General features: G+C 30.8%; 1 protein-coding gene across 2 annotated transcripts; it reads right to left on the bottom strand.

The window, feature by feature from the left end:
* Window positions 1-522: 522 nt before the first annotated feature.
* On the bottom strand, window positions 523-6,460 carry LOC120092731 (putative aquaporin NIP5-1). 2 transcript variants are annotated; one of them, XM_039050894.2, is made up of 5 exons: window positions 6,321-6,460; window positions 5,604-5,754; window positions 1,727-2,146; window positions 1,592-1,653; window positions 523-892 (listed from the first exon to the last, which is right to left on the bottom strand). In XM_039050894.2, the coding sequence occupies exons 2-5, from the start codon at window positions 5,676-5,678 to the stop codon at window positions 697-699; spliced, it is 753 nt and encodes a 250-aa protein (XP_038906822.1). In that variant the 5' UTR covers window positions 5,679-5,754; window positions 6,321-6,460; the 3' UTR covers window positions 523-696. The 2 variants fall into 2 exon arrangements, with proteins under 2 accessions (XP_038906822.1, XP_038906821.1); XM_039050893.2 differs by having other exon boundaries at window positions 6,303-6,442.
* Between the last annotated feature and the right edge of the window lie 13,241 nt (window positions 6,461-19,701).

Here is a 19,701-nt window from a genome sequence, read left to right as displayed (position 1 = left end):
GTAAACCTCTGGCTTTCAGTTTCATGTCTAATACATTCTTGACATTTATAAATTTTTTAAAGAAGATAAATTAATTGATTTATTAGATATAAGATTAAATTTATTTCTAATGAAATTTAGGTTTGTGAATTAACTATAGAATATCTAAGGACCCATTACTTTTTTAAATACAAAATTGATATTTAAGAAACTTCTTGGAGACTAAACTGAAAGTTTAAGATTTAGTATACACAAATTTAAAGTTTAAGCTTAGACTTTTTGAAGTTCATTAAAAAGGGACAAAAAAAAAAAAACAAGTTTTAAAATTTAAAGCCTAAACTTGTAATTTAATCTTACAAAAATATTTAGTCAATATATTTTAATTTAGTATACCACTAAATGGTAATTCATATAATTGTTTTTTTTTTAATTTACCGTACATTTAAAGGCGTTGTCATGGTCAATATAATAGTAAAAAAAAGAAGAAAAAAAACAATCACATATAGAAGGATTTAAACATAAGCCTATTAAGGAGCAATAACCTTTTTGAGAACTAAAATGACTTTGTTATATCATAATATTTAAATGCATTGAAGTTAAGTGAGACTCAACCCATAAATGTATGATGAATTCATTCTGTCTAACATATATCTATCATTTCAAAACTAATTATCATAATACACAACATTTAAATACAAATACATCGACCACCCATTTTCATCGACGGAAGTTGCTCACCTCTGATGGAACATCCATTTCATCGTCTTTCTGCTTCACGAGGGTGTAGGTTTTGGCGCCGACAATTGCCCCAAGTGTAGGAGCCACCATGTACAACCAAAGTTCTCTGTAATTTCCGGCGGCCACGGCAGGGCCTAAAGTCCTCACTGGGTTCATTGAACCACCAGTGGATGACCTGTTATATGTCGTCCATGAGAATAATGAATTTTTACGATGTTACGATATATTGTCCACTTTAACTGGTTTTTTGGTTCACTCAAAACATTAATAATTTTCCTCGAACAAAGTATTTCAAATAGTATTTGTTTATCAATAATCATCTCTCCGACCATACATAGCAGTCTAAGGATTTCATTTACCCAGTTAAGTTTAGAAGATCTTATAATTTCTTACTCTTTATATACTAGGGATCTGATTTTTGTAGCATTTTTAACCAAGTTAACACATAATATAAATGTTAGCGTGTGTTTGGATTGATTTTCTAAGTGTTTAAATTAGTGTTTTTAAGTAAAAAAAAGTGTTAAACATTTAGAATGTAAATCCAATCAAGCCCTTAACTTAAGGGAAGTAAGCTATAACCCTTTTCCCTTTTCTTAAGGTTTTAATTTTTGCTCTCATTTTTTCTTAATTTTTATATATAAAAGAAAATTTTAGAATGTAATAGCAATCCAAAATCATTTTAAGATACATCATCTAATCGTTTAAAATTAATTTAATATTTGATTCTACACTTCTAAACTCATTTAAATTTCAATGATTAAAGACATGTTTTATAGTTAATTTAAATGCAACAATAATATTTTTAACCATTTTTAAATGACTATCAAACATGTTCATTAGAAGCAAGAAAGAACATAAAATTAGAAATATTGACCCAGCGATAAGAATGTTGAGCACCACCGTAGCTCCGACTGCAATTCCGGCCAACTCTCCAACCTACGACAATCAAATGTTATTATTATCGTAAGAAAAGGCTTAAAGTTAAAAAAAGATGATTTTTTTTTCTTACGGCTCGAGCATCAGTAGCAATGGCAGTGACAACAAACAAGAGATTGAAAGTGATGAGGAATTCGAGAGCAAAGGCTTGGCCAGTGCCAACGGAGGGGACGGTAACGCCGCCGGACATGAAAGGGTGAAAAACTCCTTTAAGAGCGAAGGAGGCACAGATGGAAGCAGAGACCTGGGCGACGATGTAGGCGGGGACACGGGCCCAAGGGAAGTGGCGGACGACAGCCAAGGCGATGGTTAGCGAAGGGTTGAGGTGGCCGCCGGAGATGTGTTTTGTCGAGATAATTACGATCATTGCTGCTAGGCCGGCGCATGCGGCGTTTCCGATCAGTGATATGGCAGCGTTGTACTTTTGGTTGATGATGGGTGCAGCAGTTGCAGCAAATATGAGGATGAATGTGCCTATAAATTCTGCTCCCACCTTTAGATATCACTCAAATACTCAGCCCAACTTGAAGCTATGATCAAATTCAAAATATATTATCACTCTTTTCTTTTCTTATTACTATTTTTATTCAACTGACATAAAAAAGATCCAATCAATGGCTTTTGAAATCGTAATTTATGACTTATATAACTAAGTTCGGATAATACTTTGTTTGTTAAATTCAATCATTTTTTTTATATTTTTGTTTGATTATTTTTAACTTTTAAATGTGAAATATACTTTTTTTTTTATTATAAATTAGTAAAATCAAAGATTTCGAAATCATTTTCTTTTTTTTTTTTTTGAGATGTTTCATGTTATATTTATTATTTTGGGTTTATTTAGTTTAGGTTAGTTAATTTTTTCTCCATGATTTAAAGGTTAAGATGGCTAAGACGGCTACTCAATTATAATTAATTCAAATATAAAGTACAAACTTCTATAATTATAGACTAAAACTACAATGATTTTATCCATGATATATTAAATTAATTGACTATAACTACAATTAATTGACTAAAATTAATTATAATTGTGGTTAATTAATTAACGGTGCCAAAATTTATTGGCTGACTTCTTAGGACAAGAGTGTGATTTAGATAATCTAGTTCGCCAGTCCGAAGAATACATCCAAAGTTTACTATTTTTCTTCTCTCTCTAACGTCTTGATACTAGATTAGTCTGAACTATTATAAATTATCATAAACTATTATGAAAAAAAAATAACTAATCAAACTAAATAAACTCAAAATGATAAATATATATAACATGAAACATCTAAAAAGAAAGAAAGAAAATGATATAGACTTGACTACTTTCTAATTAAAAAAGGAATATTCCACACCTAAAAGTTAAAAAAAATAATCAAACAAATTTTTTTTTTAAAAAAAAAAAAATTGAATTTAACAAACAAAGTATTACCTAAATTCAAAACTCGAGTTGAAGAAAAGTACAGACCGAGAAAAGGAAAAAAAATTACATTAAAAACAACTCAAAAACTTTTTTTAAGCATTAATTCTAAATTTAGTTTTTTAAAATATAAATAAATTATGTTGAAAAAATATAAATAAAACAAAGAAAATATTAAAAGAAAAAGAAGGAGGGAGAAGAAGTAAGAAAGATACATTGGAAATAAGACTATAAAAGGGGGGAAAAAAAGTTAAAAGAAAGAATAGATATAAGACAGACAAATTAAAAACAAAGAAAGAAAAAACAGAGAATTTGGAAAACTCCTTTAACGGGCCAGTAAAAAAAATTGAAAAAAAGAACCAAGGGCACGTCTCCTTAAGGCATCCAATCTAATAAAAACAAAGAAACCACCCTATTTAACTAAATATTTTCAAAAGGACCCCTCTTTCCTTTTTTTTTTCAATTAACCCTAAACAATAATTAACAAATCACTCATAATTATTACAAAAATTTAAGGTTTCATTATATGACCCTTCCCCTTTAGAAAATTGTGCTTTTTTTCGCAATTGATTTAGAATTGAATATTTTATAAGGAAATATTTCAATTTAAAGCCAAACTTCAAATATATATATATATATATAGGTTCTCAAAATTGTCTTGGATTATGAAAATGTGTAAAAGAAGTTGCATAAAAACTCATAGGTTTTGAATGGTTAGTTTTTTAAAATTAAGTCTATAAACACTGATTTCGTCTTTGAATTTTTTGCTATTTTTTCTACTTTTTAGTTTTTACTAATGTTATAAGAAATCAAGCAAAATTTTAAAGAAAAAATAGTAGTTTTTGTTTTTAGAATTTGATTAAGAATTCAACTATTTAATTATTGTAAAACATGAAAGAAAATATATTTAATTTTTCAAAACCAAAAATGAAAAACAAAAAACAAAAAGATTATTGAACATAGTTTTTATAAAAGTAAATATTAGTTCCACACTTTTTTTTTTAATAAAATCTTGTGCTTATCTGAAATTTGGTTAAAAATTCAAACGTTTCTTTAAAAAATTGAAAACTAGGGGAGAGGGAGAACAAAAATAGGATTTTAAAAGCAGAAAACTAAAGACGAAGGATTTGTTTGATAATAATTTTGGTTCAGTTTATGTTTTTGAAATTTGGACTTGTTTGATAACGATTTTGTTTTTAATTTTTCTTTACAAAATATCTTCCTTCTCTTCTGGATCAAACATCCATTACAATATTTTTAATATTTATGCTTGTTTTATCTCAATTTTTAAATCATGGTTTTCACCTTAATTAAAATAAACAGTTGAAATTCCTCCTTAATCGAATTCTAAAAACAAACAATAAAAATTTTCAACCTACTTTTTAGTTTTTAAAACTTTGCTTGGTTTTTTTTAAAACACTAGTAAAATGTAGATAATAAAATATAAAAGTTTATAAGTGTAAACAATGTTTATAAGCTTGCTTACAAAAACTAAATTATTAAATCAAACGAGACTCAAATAAATTATCAAATGACCTAAACTTTCAAACATACATAAATCATAATGTGAAGCTAAATAAGAAGATTATCTAAATAACTATATTGGGGCAAAATAAACATACTTCAACTTATATCAATTATGAACTATTAATTTAGAGGTCAGAAGTTCGATTCCCATCTATGTTTAAAAAAAAAAGAAAAAAAAGAAAGAAAAGAAACCTAAATTGGGAGTGCTTCTCCAAATATAAGAGAAGTTTCTCTAATGGACTTGATTTTTTTGTCTTCACCCATAAGCATCATCATTGGGTCCGAGGCTTGGGCCAAGCCAAGCCTAAGCTTGAGCTAAGGTTTGGGCTCAATCAAGTCCTAAACTTGATTTTCTGGGCTCAATCATAGTTTGGGCCAGACCGGCCCAACCTTAAATAGTAATGTTCTGACCTAGTCCATGGGCTTGTTCTCATTGGATCAAGATTCAATTAAGTTGAGACTTGACTACCTTCATTTTAAAGTTCAAATAACTCATGGGGAAGCAAGTTGAATGAGAATTTTGAGATTTATTCAATACAGAACTAAAAATTCGTAATTTTATTTGATATCTTGAACTTTTTAATATATAATTGACACAAAATTAAAAGTTCAATGATCTAACGGACATAAGCTTAAAAATTCGTGGATCAAAATTGTACTTTACATAAAAAAAAAAAAAACACTATCTTTGTAGTTCTTTGTGTTTTCAATAATGGGTGCATTTAGTAGGTAAATTTTTAGCGATCAGTATTTTTTGTTCTTAAATTTGAAATATATATTATTATTATTATTTTAAATGTAGACATTATATTCTAACTTAAAAATAATAATTAATTTAATTCTCTCCTCTCTCCACCCTCATTTTCTTTTCTTCTTTAATTATTATTTATTTAAAATGTCATGTTTAACATTTAAAATAATAATTTATGAAATTCTTTAGAACTTTAGAAACAAAATACACAAAAAATGCAGAGTAAAAAAGTATCTTTTTTTTTTCTTTGAAAAAAAAAGTTACCTTTCGAGTGAGAGAGAGATCAAGAATTTGGGTCTGCTTTGGGCCGTCCACGTGTATGCAGTCGAATTGCGACATTGGCTTCTGATCGTACGATAAGATAATGGCTTCTTTTTCTTTTCTTTTATTGGATAAAATCAAGCTCTAGGTTTTACTGAAAAGTGAAAAAAAAAAAGAAAGAAACTTTTATTAAGGAAACATTTTTTTTTCATTTGAATATTTAGATATGTTAGAATTTGTTTTAAAATTTATTGAATTAAATGAATTTAGTGAATTTTTGTTGGCGGAATTATGTAAGAAAATAGTAATTTTATTGGTTTAAATTATTCCAATAACAGGGAAAAAAAAAACTTAAATCCCTTATCATTTTGTTTGTTTTTTTTTTTAAAAAAGAAAACACATAAGTAGACATTCTATATATTTTCAATTCCTTTTAGATATCAATTAAACTATCCTTTGTACTACTTTCAAAAGTGATATTTTAATTTAATTTAATTAATATTTACTTATTTCTTACCATTACTTCCAAGAGATTGTTGCAATCTTTTTGTTGAGAACTAAATAAACAACCACTAACCTTACTTTATACATATGAAAAGTTACAATAAACATATAAATCTCTTTTCTAATAGAAAGATGTTTAAATCATCATAATACTAAAGAAAAAATTCGAGTTGAAATTAAAAAAAAATTAGAAAATACCTGTGTTCTTAAGGTTACCTCAAATTGTCGTTGGAGATTCATAGCTGAAATATTATGCAATTAATAGTGATCATTCGCTTTCTATTTAAAGGAGAAAAGAGTATTCTTAACGTTACAGCTTTTTTTTTAATTTTTCTTCTTTTTATTTTGAAACTTAGGAAATATGCATTAATGAACAATATTGAGAGTGTATGGGTACAAGAGGTTCCAACCTGGCAGCATCAATAAGCCAAGTGGGAAATTCATATAACCACAAGTTGCCCATGACGTGGCCATTTCTCAAGTCATAAAGTTGAAGTGGTATTTGGTAACCATTTTTTTTTTTCGTTTTTTAAAATTAAAAAGAATTTTTCCTTATTAAAAATTAGAAGAAAACAAACATAAATTCCATATAAATATATGTGAGACAACGTGCTATATCAATAATTGTTGCAAATTTTGGATAAACAAACTATATGTTCTCTAATAACTACTAGATATACAAATTTAAAGTGTTTCTTCAAAGAAGAGACTAAGAAAACAAATTCCAACATTCAACTATACCCAACTAGTAAGTGACAGTATAAAACACTATGTCAATTGAGTTAAATTCATTTTGGGTATTTATTGTTTCCATTGTTAAATAACAATGAACACAATTAATTTTTCTATGGGTGGGGATCTTTCGTGAACTTTCAAAGCTAAAAGATGCTTTCATAAATTAAACGCTCATAGTAGAAAAAGAATCATTTAACTTTTATTATAAAAAAGCATAAATTAAACGATCATTGTAGAAAAAGAATCATTTAACTTTTATTATAAAAAATTATATTAGATAGTATGGAATTTCATCTCAAAATCAAAAAAAAAAAAAAAAAAAAAGTATTTTGGACATTTGCAAAGAGATGATAAGTGGAAAACAGTTGAAAAAAACCTTTGATTTCTTTCTCTTTAATCCTCCGATATGTTATTGAAATAACTTTTTTTTTCTTGTTATTGAAATAATTAATCATACAGAAATAAGACATTTTTAGTAACTGCAAGTCTTGGTCCTCGACTAAATTCTTTAGGAGTCGTTTGTCTTTTAAGAAGGCAGATAATCCAAATTTTTAGATTTGGAAATTTATAAATGATAAATATCTGACATTTTTAGATAATCATATTTATTGTGTAAGAATATTTCTATAAATATGTAGGAATAATTTGACAACTATGTTTGTTTTATAAGATTTTTATTTAAAAATATCTTAAATTTACATAATATTCCAAGAATGGTCTTACGACTATGCATTAATTCATAATTAATATAATATAATCTAATCTAAACTTATATAACCTTTATTTTTTTTATCTGTTTTAAATTAATGTAGTTTATATTATTTTTATGTTATTTTTTTCAATAAAATAGTATATATTAATTTGAGGTTCTTTTTTTATTTTATAAAGAGTTATATTAGATAAATGACGTTTCATCTCAAAATCAATTGACAATGAGAGGAGTAACTCATCTATCTTATAAGAAGTATAAGATCCTTTGAACTTTTCAATGTAGAACTCTCAACAATTGACCATAAATCAATTTGGATGGTTCAAATCCTTCATCACTATTATACTAAAAAAATATTTATTTTAAAGATGTATTATTATTATTATTATTAGTTTGAACAATAACTGGAGTAGAGGATTGAATAATTGATATTTAATAATAATTGATATTTTATCTATTGAGTTATAGGGTTTAAGAAATTTGCAAAGAGAAGATAAGTCCAAAAAACAGTTAGAAAAAACCTTTGCTTTCTTTCACTTTTCCCCCGATATGTTATTGGAATAATTTAGCATACAAAAATAAGACATTTTAGTTAAATTGTAAATCTTGGTCCGTATAGTTTAGAAAAAGTTAGAATTTAATTCAAATTATTTAAGAGCTATTTGTTTTTTTAGAAATATAGATAACCTAAAATTTTAGATCCGTTGATTTATAAATGCTCATAATAATAAATGTTTGACATTTTCAGATAACCATATTTGTTTTGTAAGAATATTTCTATAAATATATAGAAATAGTTTGACAACTATGTTTGTATCATAAGATTTCTCTTCGAAAATATCTTGAATTTACAAAATATTCCAAAAATGGTCTTACGACTATTCATTAATTTATAATTAATTATATAATTTTTTATACTATTTTCTCAATTATATATATATATATATATATATATATATATATATATATATATATATATCCATACATATATAGAGTTTTTATCAAATCATATGAACTAAATTCTAATTATAAAGTATCAAGACAATATTTTAACTTTCTCTAAATTATTAGAATAGAATTTGTAATTAGTAGATAAATGTAACAAACGACTAATGATAAAGTAAAAGTTACAATACTTATTGTTAATATGAGCATAACTCGACTTACATAAATTTGTAATATCAAACTTGAGGTCTGAAGTTCGATCTTCACACCCCATATATTATAAAAAGATAATAATAATAATAAAAAAAAAAAAGGTTACTGTACTTATTTAACTCTAAATTTTGACGGGGAATGCATGTTTTTTATTTTCTCAATACAAATTGAGATTTGAACTATAAGCTTCTTGGTCTTCAGTATATATAAATGAGAATGCATGTGTTTTTTTTTTAAAGAAAAATAGAATGAAAATGAATGTTGCTGGTAGAAGTTGACTCACTTATACCTTAATTCAAGATCAAAATTCTGTTTCTTGAAATAAATTAATTAGAACATTTTTACTTCATATAATTTTATTGCAATACTCTCAAGTTATCTTCCGTAAGAGCATCCTAGAATGCTTTAGAATATTTAAATACCAAGACATTTTATATTACCTTGAAACCAACACGATAATGTCGGTGTCTACCACGTAAAATTCTTGAATGCCCAAAAAACAAAATTTTTATTTTTATTATGTTTTTCTTTCACTATCTTTTTTCTTAACAAAACCCTCATAAGTAGTTTAACATAATTTTTTTTCTTGAATTTATCTAGAAACCTAGAAGGACATCCGAAGGATATCCATATAGCATAGCTCATTGGAATTTGGAAGAAATTCCTAGAGACAAACAAAAACATAGGCCTCTAAGGAAAATAGTAGTTTGGATGTGCAAAATGACATTGATTGTCCCAATTGGCCATTAAATGCATAGATATGGACATCAACAAAATTCTAGATAGGCATAGGCAGGTTAGTGATAATATGGTTGCTTTTGGTCAATTTGGAATTAAAATTGGTCCCTCACATCAATGTTTAATTATTATAAAATACTAACAAAAAATCCTACCAATCAACTAATTTACATTATAGTTTGATGGTGTGTATATATAGAGAGTCAAAAGTTCATCAAATATATAGTAACACAATGATTCGGCCACTATTAGAATCAAATTTAGTCTATATTATTATAAAATGTTGGGTGAAAATTTAACTTTCAAAACAAAGAGGGAACCAACTTTGTTGGTTGGAGAATCCCACATTGGAAAATTTGGTTTTGGAAGTCTCCTTTATGTACTCCAACCTTGTATATTAGGTTTGAGCCTTAAGGGGTATCCATGTTTTGGAGAGAGTGAGGACATAGACCAATGTGGGTTTGGTGGAAGCAGAAGAACCAATTGAACAAAACTCCTTGGAGAGTCTTATAGCTCGGCTACCAAGAAAACCCTCAACAAGAACCAACCTAATACCTAAGTTATCCACGAATAATTTTGATAAATGCGAGTATTGTACTTAGGAATTCTGAGCCTCTAGATTTTATTCATTTTGATGTGTGATGGCATATTGACTAGAAACAGTAAAAGATATTTCATTAATTTTATTGGCGATTGCTTTGATTTTACTTTTGTATACTTGCTGAAAAACAAAAGTGATGCTTTTGATACCTTCAAACTTTTTGTTTCTGAAATAGAGAATCAGTTTAATAGAAAAGTAAAAGACTTCGTAGTGATAGGGGAACTGAGTACGACTCGGACAGTTTTAATGAATTCTGTAACTCATATGGAATAATACACGAAAAGACCACATCTTATTCTCCTGAAATGAACGGAAAAGCTTAAAGGAAAAATAGAACTTTGCTGAGCTAGTAGTTGCTATTTTACTTAGTTCAGGAGTCGCATCTTATTGGTGGGGTAAAATCATCCTTACTGTGTGTTATGTTCTAAATAGAATCTTGAAATCTAAAAATAAAACTTCACCTTACGAAATTCTCAAGAATAAGAAACCAAACTTGTCCTACTTTAGAACATGGGGTTGTTTAGCCTTTGTAAGGATTCCTAACCCAAAAAGGAGAAAGTTGGCTAGTAGAGCTTACGAGTGTGTCTTTATAGGTTATGCCTTAAATAGTAAAGCCTACAGGTTCTATGATCTAGTGAACCAAGTGTTCATTGAGTCAAATGATGTCAACTTATTTGAAGATAGGTTTTCCTTTAAATCAAGGAATAGTGGGGGCTCTGGTTCAAGTGGTATAACCCTAGTTAGAAATCCTAACCCTAGAGAGGAAACTAACCCAGAACCTAGAAGAAGCAAAAGAGCTAGAACCGCCAAAGATTTCGGAAATGACTTCTTGACCTACAATGTAAAAGAAGACCCTAAAGATCTAAGAGCTGCCATGTCCTCAGTAGATGCTAACCTATGGCAAGAAGCCATAAATGATGAGATGAACTCACTTGAGTCAAATAGGACTTGGCACTTAGTAGATCTACCCCCAGGATGTAACGCAATAGGATGCAAAATTTGACAACCTTATCCTATCTAAAGGTTTCAAGGTCAATGAAAGTGACAAATGCATCTACCATAAGTTTGATAATAACCTCTGCACTATCTAGTGTCTATATGTAGATGATTTATTGATCTTTGGATTGAACTTGCACGTCATAAATGATGTAAAATCAATATTGAATGCGAACTTCGACATGAAAGACTTAGGAGAAGCTAGTGTAATCTTAGGCATAAAAGTAAATAGGTCTGAAAAAGAGAATTTCTTTGGATCAATCTCACTATATAGAAAATATTCTAAATAAATATAATTACTTTGAGTGTAAACCAGCCTGTACTTCTTATGACCCTAGTGTTAAGTTGTTCAAGAACACTGGTGACAGTGTTAATCAATCTGAGTATGCGAGCATCATAGGCGGTCTTAGATACGCTGCCGATTGTACTAGGCTTGACTTATGCTATAGGACTACATTGCAGGTTTACAAACAGACCTAGTAAAGAGCATTGGAATGCTATAAAAAGGGTCATGAGATAGTTAAAGAAAATCTAAAACCTAGGATTACATTATCAAAAGTTCCCCTTCGTCCTGAAAGGGTTCATCGATGCTGATTGGAACTCTCTTTCAGATGATTCAAAGGCTACAAGTGGCTATATCTTTAATATAGCTGGCGAAGTTGTCTCTTGGAAGTCCAAGAAACAGACTATTTTAGCCCAATCTACGATGGAGTCAGAAATGATAGCACTAGCGACAACTAGTGAAGAAGCAAGCTGCTTTAGAAATCTGCTATCAGAGATTCCCTTATGGGAAAAGCCGTTACCAGCCATATTGATCCATTGCGATAGTACTGCAACAATTGCAAAAGTTCAGAACCGTTACTACAACGGAAAAAGACGTCAAATACGTCATAAGCACAGTACCATTAGAGAGTTTCTCATTACTGGTGCAGTTAGAGTGGATCGCATACGGACTGATGAAAATTTGGCAAATCCTTTGACGAAAGGACTGGTCAGGGAAAAGGTTTTCAAAACCTCAGAAAGGATGGGACTCATGCCTATCGAAAAATGAATCACAGTAAGGAAAACCCAACCTGTAGACTGAAGATCCCAAGAAATAGGTTCAACAGGTAATAACTGATCATGAGTGATATATAGTGAATCATGCTAAACCAAATATAGAGTTCCATTCCTATGACTTAAAGTCTGAGCATGATATCCTGAAGTATAAGAAAGGTTAATTTAGTTCTTAATAAGATCTATACTTGATGACAATTGGGGTACCCAGCTTTAGGAGTACCCTTGATAGACTCACATGTGTGAATGTGAAAGTGATGGCTGCTTCCTATGGAGTTTTTAAGCAAACTCTCTAGAGCATTCACTATACCAGGATTCACGTGCTAGGTCTTAAAAGCACGGGCTTTCGTACTACACCCTAATGACACTTTGTGTGAGATGCTGTTAGAGATAGAGTTCAAAACCAAGGGTTACTCTAGTATATTCTGAATCATGTACACTATGTAAAGGTTCAAGTCGTAAGACACCATGCTTATGCACAGTATTGTATAGACTGAAATTGCTTGATGAAAATATTTTCTCTTTTTTCCTTTTGTTTAAATTTCCAAATGGGGGATTGTTGGGTGAATATTAACTTTCAAAACAAAGAGAGAACCAACTTTGTTGGTTGGAGAATCCCACATTGAAAAAATTTGGTGTTGGAAGTCTCCTTTATGTACTCTAATCTTGTGTTTTGGGTTTGGGCCCCAAGGGGTACCCATGTTTTGGAGGGAGTGAGAAGATAGACCAATGTGGGTTCGGTGGACATTCCACACGTGCACCGCTGTCTGGTCGGTCAGGCGAGTCGATGTGCGCATGTGATTTTTTTTAATAAAAAAAATACTATTTTATTTATTATTATTATTATTACTATTTTTTTAACCCAAAAGGGGGAAACGGTCCATTGATTATTTTTAAAACAGTCCATTGATTATTTTTAAAACGGTCCGTTGATTAATTTTAAAATGGTCCGTTGATTAATTTTAAAATGGTCTGTTTCGATGCTGAAGGCCTATAAAAGGCAAGGCCTTCAGCAATTCGTTAGACACAGAATTCATTTTTCTTTCCTTCTCCATCTTAGCTTTCCAAGAAGTGAATTTAAAAAGGGTGTACGTTCCGATCGGTAACGATTCATTTTCGATCAATTTTCATTTGGCTGTTTTATCCTTGGGACGATGTGACAATTTTAAGACCTGCTGCACACTTGGGCAGAGCCGCGAAATGTCTTAAAGAGAGCGAGCTTCGCGACTCAGCCTATAACGACTAAGCAGTGAGTTTTGCTCTTCGCTTAACCGTCGTGCCTTGACGGTTTACAGTTCGTCGTTCTGAGGGCCCTGCCGTTTCCAACATAAAATATTATGGATTCCGTGGACATCATCTTTAGATGTGGTACATGGACAAATTAGCTAATTGTTATTATGCTAACGATGTGTAAGCATAACAATGATAGGTAGAAGTGTAAAAGCTCGAACTGAACTAGTTCAATTTAGTTCGGATCCATTTTTATTAGAATTAGAATGAAACAAAATTTTCAAGTTTGCCTGAACTGAATCCTAATTTAAATTAAATTAGGGTTCTCTCTTTGCTTTTCATCTCTTTCATCACATCCACCTCTCTCTCTCTCTCACACACAATCCCAACTTTTGCCTTTTAAGATTGCGAGTTGGGCAAATCAATCAACCATTAGTTTGTGCAAGAAAAAAAAACTAGAGATTTACCTGACTCCAACTAGGTCGAATTGATTTTCAAAAGAAATCTAACCTGAACCACTTACACCGCTAATTATAGCATGTCAAACCATGCATCAAGATTGATGACATGGTAGGATCAAACCAATATGTAGATGACACACATGTAGTAGTATTGTTGGATGTGGAATTAAATCAATTGGATAACTGAAACTTCAACATGTGGTGACATCTCAAAGTTCAATTTTAAAACTCTTCATAATTGATGCATATAATGATTATATATATTATTTAGATCAACAAATATATGAGAACAATCTGAATATTGTGATCCTGTTAGAGTATGTATGACAACTAACTAATGTGTCATCATGAACATAGCTCATGATTATACTATCAACCTTCGAGATGAGAAGTTAAAAAACTAATCCCATTAGAGATTTGTTGATTAGCTCATATTTTTCTAAGGAATCTTGTGGTGGTTTTACAGTTGACATAAATGTTGGATTATCATCTATCTCTGACACTATTAATTCATGCAGTATATTTTTCTTGCCTTATTTGAAAATTTTCTACAAATTTATTTTGTCCTATATTTTCCTTATTTGAGGTGATGCTTATTATTTTCGAATTGAGGATTGTTTTTTTTTTTTTTTTGGTACAGTTTTAAAAAGGGGAATAATGGTATTCATTTAGGGCTTCCGCATTTGATTATCATTGAAGAGTGTTTTTATTCTTGATGGCCGAATTGTGCAACATTATGTTTTTTTTCATCTATACTCGCCCTATTGCGCTGTGCGCATTGATTGAAATTTGCAATACCTTGAAGATAATTTATTCCTTAAGAGAAGCCTAAGACATTGCTATTAAGAAAGAATTCTTGGTCTTAGGGGGAGTCTAAGACTTCATTCTCAAGAAGGAGTTCTCTATATTAGGGAGAACCTAAGCTTCATCAGTGAAGGGGGTTCACTGAGCTAAAGGAAGATAATCATGAGGAGAGGAGTCTCACACATCGTCGGAAGCCGAAGTGTTTAACACTAATATTAGCTTACTTAGGAGAGCCTACGTTCTTTTGAGAGGAAGTCTCACATCTAGAGGGAGCCTAGGTGATTTGTGAGTTGGGTTTTATGTGAGTCACTGTAGTAGTTGTTGGATAAATAAGTACTACGTTATAATTGCTTGACTCTTTAATATTAGTGGATTATCTTTCTTGGGCACACTGCCTCCAAGACGTTGGTGGATTTCACTGAAGTAGGTTACCAACTTATGTGTGTCTTCACTTATTTTTCTTGTTAATATTTTATTGTTAGAGTGCTTGTCTGTGCTTTCCATTTAACACCTGTGTTTTGAGTGACGAGTGAAGGAACTCTAAAACTAGAGAACTGGTGAGCAGAAGCGGATCATTCCAAACTTTATTGTGAAAGAACAAAAACATTTACAATCATACAGAAACAATTATGCATTAAAGACTAAATTACAGCATGCTTCTTAAAATTAAATACAAGGGATCAAGGAAACAATACCTTTGAAAAACCCTTTCTTCATGTATTTCTCTCGATCAGCCACTAACGCGTTGAACAACACGAACACAACAAGCAAGTGGAAAATCCTCGATCATCAGTGAGTAAAACTCAATCCTCGACCCTTGAATAGAACTCAACACCACCACAACATTACCTTGATATTCTCGGTGTGAGAATCTAGGAGTTGTGAGATCTGTATGTTTTTGGATAGATGGATGGAGGAATGGAGAAGGAAGAATGATTGAGTGATGAATAGAAGTATCGTGTAGAAGATATCAGTTTATCGTATAGACTCGACCCTCGATCATCATGACTCTCGAAGGCTATCATGTAGTAAAACTTCTTTTACTCAATAGATTATTCTGTGAGATGACTCGACTAAATGATTTGGAAAACTAATTTTCCTTTTATCTCAAAATTACCATAAACCGTGTAAAACCACCCACTAAGGTTGGTTATCAGAGAAAAAGAAAATTAATTATCTTATAATTAGTAAATTATAAACAAATACAATAACTAACTTATCATATTACATTTATAACCCATAGTTTTAATATTGCATCATATGCAACATATAAACCATAGTTCTTTTTCTCTTTTTATGGCATTTATTATAAATCATATTTATATTAATTTCTCTAATCAAATAATAATGTATCAAATACATTAAATCAATTATATTATATATAGTGGAATTAGTTTAATTATATCATATATAATCAAATTTCCTCTTGTTAATTTGAACATTTCAATCTAACCTAAAAACTGATTCTCAACTTGAATCTTTTGAGCTATCAAGGGGACCTTATGGACCTGTAGCTTGAAGCTCCAACGGTACGTGAATAACTGACTAAACTCTTTAATCACAATATCCACCATCCGTTAACTGTCGATACTCCACTAAAGACTGACAGTTGCACTTTTCGCACTACAGATATATTTCTGTGTCTATTAGATATAACCAATCAATAGTATGATGCCCCTTCACAAACCACTTATAAGTACAACTTGGGCTAATTTATCGTTTTGTCCTTGTAGTTACATCTAACTCCTTAAGTACCACTAATTCCTCTAATGAACAATAGATCATAGTCCCACTATGACTAAACCATTTTCGGGCCAAAAGAAGGTGGCGCCACATTGTTTAAGCCCTAGAATCAACCTTTAAGGGAAAAATTTATTTACTTACCCTTACTTCGGGGAATGAGTGAATTTCATCTTGTGTAGTTGAGTTCCCAGCTCTTCAATCAAACGAATCTCCAAAATGGTAGGCTTGTTGAGTCAGTGATCTGGCCACTCTCATCCATGCAAATCAAAGGACCACCCTTATAGGCAAGAGTTCACAGCTCACTTAGGATTAAGGTCATGTTACCTATGATCATCCTAGTGAAATAAAAGTCTCAATTATGAATGGTGTTATATAATGAGACTAAACATTTCATAGTCCGGTCTTATACAAACTCTTTTGTATAGAGTTTCCCTTCTCGCACATCTAATACATAAATGATCAAGATTAAATCATTTGCAGCACTTTACAACATTTGTAATACCTACAAAGCGGGCCACACTCGTAGTGTCACCAGGATAAGGCATCCCTTCTTTATTCATATACTACAAACCATTTAGGTTATCACTTAAAGCACGATCCACTTGTATGTCTCTACATACATGCTTAAGTTACAACAATAACCATGGATCTTAGTTTATTATTTGTAGTTAATGCAACGAAAATATTTCATATTTCATAGACTTAGTGAATAAAATATCATATATTATAAATCACAAAGTGTTTGTTCATACAAGTGTTTACAAACTACAGGGCCCTACGAGATTTAGGGCATCAACCCCAACAACGAGTCATCTTTACCTCAGGTGATTCGATCATGGATAGAATCAAAGAAGGTAGTTTCACCACTCGTCCTCTTGTTCTAGATGGAACAAACTATTCATATTGAAAAGCTCAATTGATTTTCTTTCTAAAGTCAATTGACAGTAAAACCTGGAAAGCTATAGCCACTAGTTGGTCTTATCGAACCACCAAAACTGATGATGGGAAGGAAATATTGAAGCCTGAATTACAGTGGTCTGAAGCTAAAGATGAAGCATCATTAGGAAATTCTCGAGCACCAAATGACATATTTAATAGTGTTGATTGCAACATATGCAGACTAATTAATGGCAGGTCGGTAGATTCACCGTTGTTCGTAAACCTGCGCCCACGCAAATAATATTTATAAATCACCAAACTAACTACTTATACTAACTGGTAGTACAAGTGGCAAGTCTGGGGTCGAACCTCAGGAAAGTACGGAAAATTAGTTCATCAAGTTTGCTTTCAGTTAAAGTGATAAATGGAGGGGGGGAGGGGGTTGGTATGGTTGGATAATTGAAATTGTTTGAAAATAAAAATGCAAGAAAAGTAAAGATAGAAATGCAATTAACCGAGATGTCTTAGTTTAAAGGAATGGATTTGCCCAATTTGATTTAGATTATCGACCCAATTTATTACTTAAATTCTTTATTTATACTTAGCCCAATTGATTGGAATCCTAACCAATGGTCCTAATTATCTAATTAGTCAAATTGCACAGAAATGAATTCGCTCCATACAAATTAACTAATCGCATTAAGATCTAGAGATTACGCAAAGATGAATGTTAATTTGCAACATCTAACTAAACAATCAATGCAACTTTTCTCTAGGTTGCTAGGAACAGTCCTTTTTGCCTAACTTACCTATTGCTTCCAATGGATTATATCCTATAAATATGTGTCAGATATTACAAGGTAATCTCAAAAGCGTTAAAATTACATGATAAAATTAATTTGCATCAATCAACAATCAAAATCATGCAATTCATACATATACATTCAGATCAAAACCCATAAACAAGTTTGAATAAATCAATAAATTAAAATCTCATACCGAATCTCTAAACTAAGAAACCAAAATCTTACCTTCCCATGGGGAAAGAGAAGTTACAATCTGGCACTTCTCGATTAACTAGTAAAGAAACGCTCCAAAATAGAAGTGGATGAGGGAAAAACAATGGAAATCGGCTGAGAGCCGATGGTGGGTGTCCCTTTTCTGACATAAAAAGGGAAGAGCTTATACAAGGCAGGGTCGCAGTGTCGAAACGCTGCCTAGTGCGCGCGTCCGTCATCATGTTCGCAGCATTGCAACGCCACCCTATTTCGTCTAATACAGGCAACTACTACCTTATAGCATTGTGCAATACTCATTCAACATTGCAACACTCTGTTTAGGGGTGTTGTCATCCATTCACGTCCCTTTGAAGTCCGGTTGCTCAAATTAGATCCTAATTGCTCCAAATTAACCCCAAATAGCTCGTAACGACTGATTATACCTCCAAAATGCTCGATACCTACAAAGTCATCAAATAAACACATTAAACATAGTAACGACCGAGAATTAAGTAGAGGAAAATAACACATTTTCGGTGCTATCAAATAACCCCAACTTAATTCTTGATCGTCCTCGAGCAAGGTAAAATCACACATTCACACTAAAGATTATGCTTGCTCAATCACAAGGGTTTTGACATTAACAATTAATAATGCTTCATCAAATGATATTGTCATTGCTTCCTTAAAGAAGCGTTTTAAACATGGGTTGGTGTTGGATGGTGAATCCTTGAATGTTAGATGGTTTGCACATATATTGAACTTAATTGTATGTGATAGCTTGAAAGATGTGAGTAATTCATTTATTCGAATTTGAAATGTCATGAGGTTTGTTAGATGTTTTCTTGCTTAATTTTCTACATTTAAGAAGTGCAATGAAGAAGATAACATATCTAGTAAGAGTATATTGTGTTTGTTGGGTTTTATGCCCTAAGACTCGTAGGTAGTAAATGTAACATTTGACAGCTCATTAATAAAATATTATTAATGGTTATTACAATAAATAGTTTTTTCTTATCTTGTATTTATCTTGCCTAAATAACCCTAATCCAATAAACTAACATCCTAAACTGTTGTATGATTTTTGAACTGTATGTAGAGACATACGGGGATCTGTGTTCAAGATACAACCTAAAGGATCTATAATATATGAATAAGGTCGGGTACTCGATCGTTTAGTAGAGAGCAACTATCGTATAGAAAAACTTGATACACGATCGTTTGCTCTCTCAAGCTATCGTATAGTTTTTTGTTAATGCGCGCTCACTTATCGTTCGATTATGAAAAATGAAAATGATTTTCATTTTATCCATTAGTTACCATAACTGATTATAACTTCCCACTAAGTTGGTTATTAGGAGGAAAATTGAAACCATCTAATTATAAATAAATATTATATTTGTCACCTATAGTTTTAATATCACATCTCATATAATATATAAACTATTGTTTTTTTTCTCCTTTATTAATTCCTCCAATTAATGTATCT

The sequence above is a fragment of the Benincasa hispida genome, chromosome 12, assembly GCF_027475165.1.
Source record: "Benincasa hispida cultivar pf3 chromosome 12, pf3_genome.v1.1, whole genome shotgun sequence".
NCBI lineage: Eukaryota > Viridiplantae > Streptophyta > Magnoliopsida > Cucurbitales > Cucurbitaceae > Benincasa > Benincasa hispida.
The sequence above is the reverse complement of the archived record's forward strand: the minus strand, read 5'-3'. Positions and strand labels throughout refer to the sequence as shown.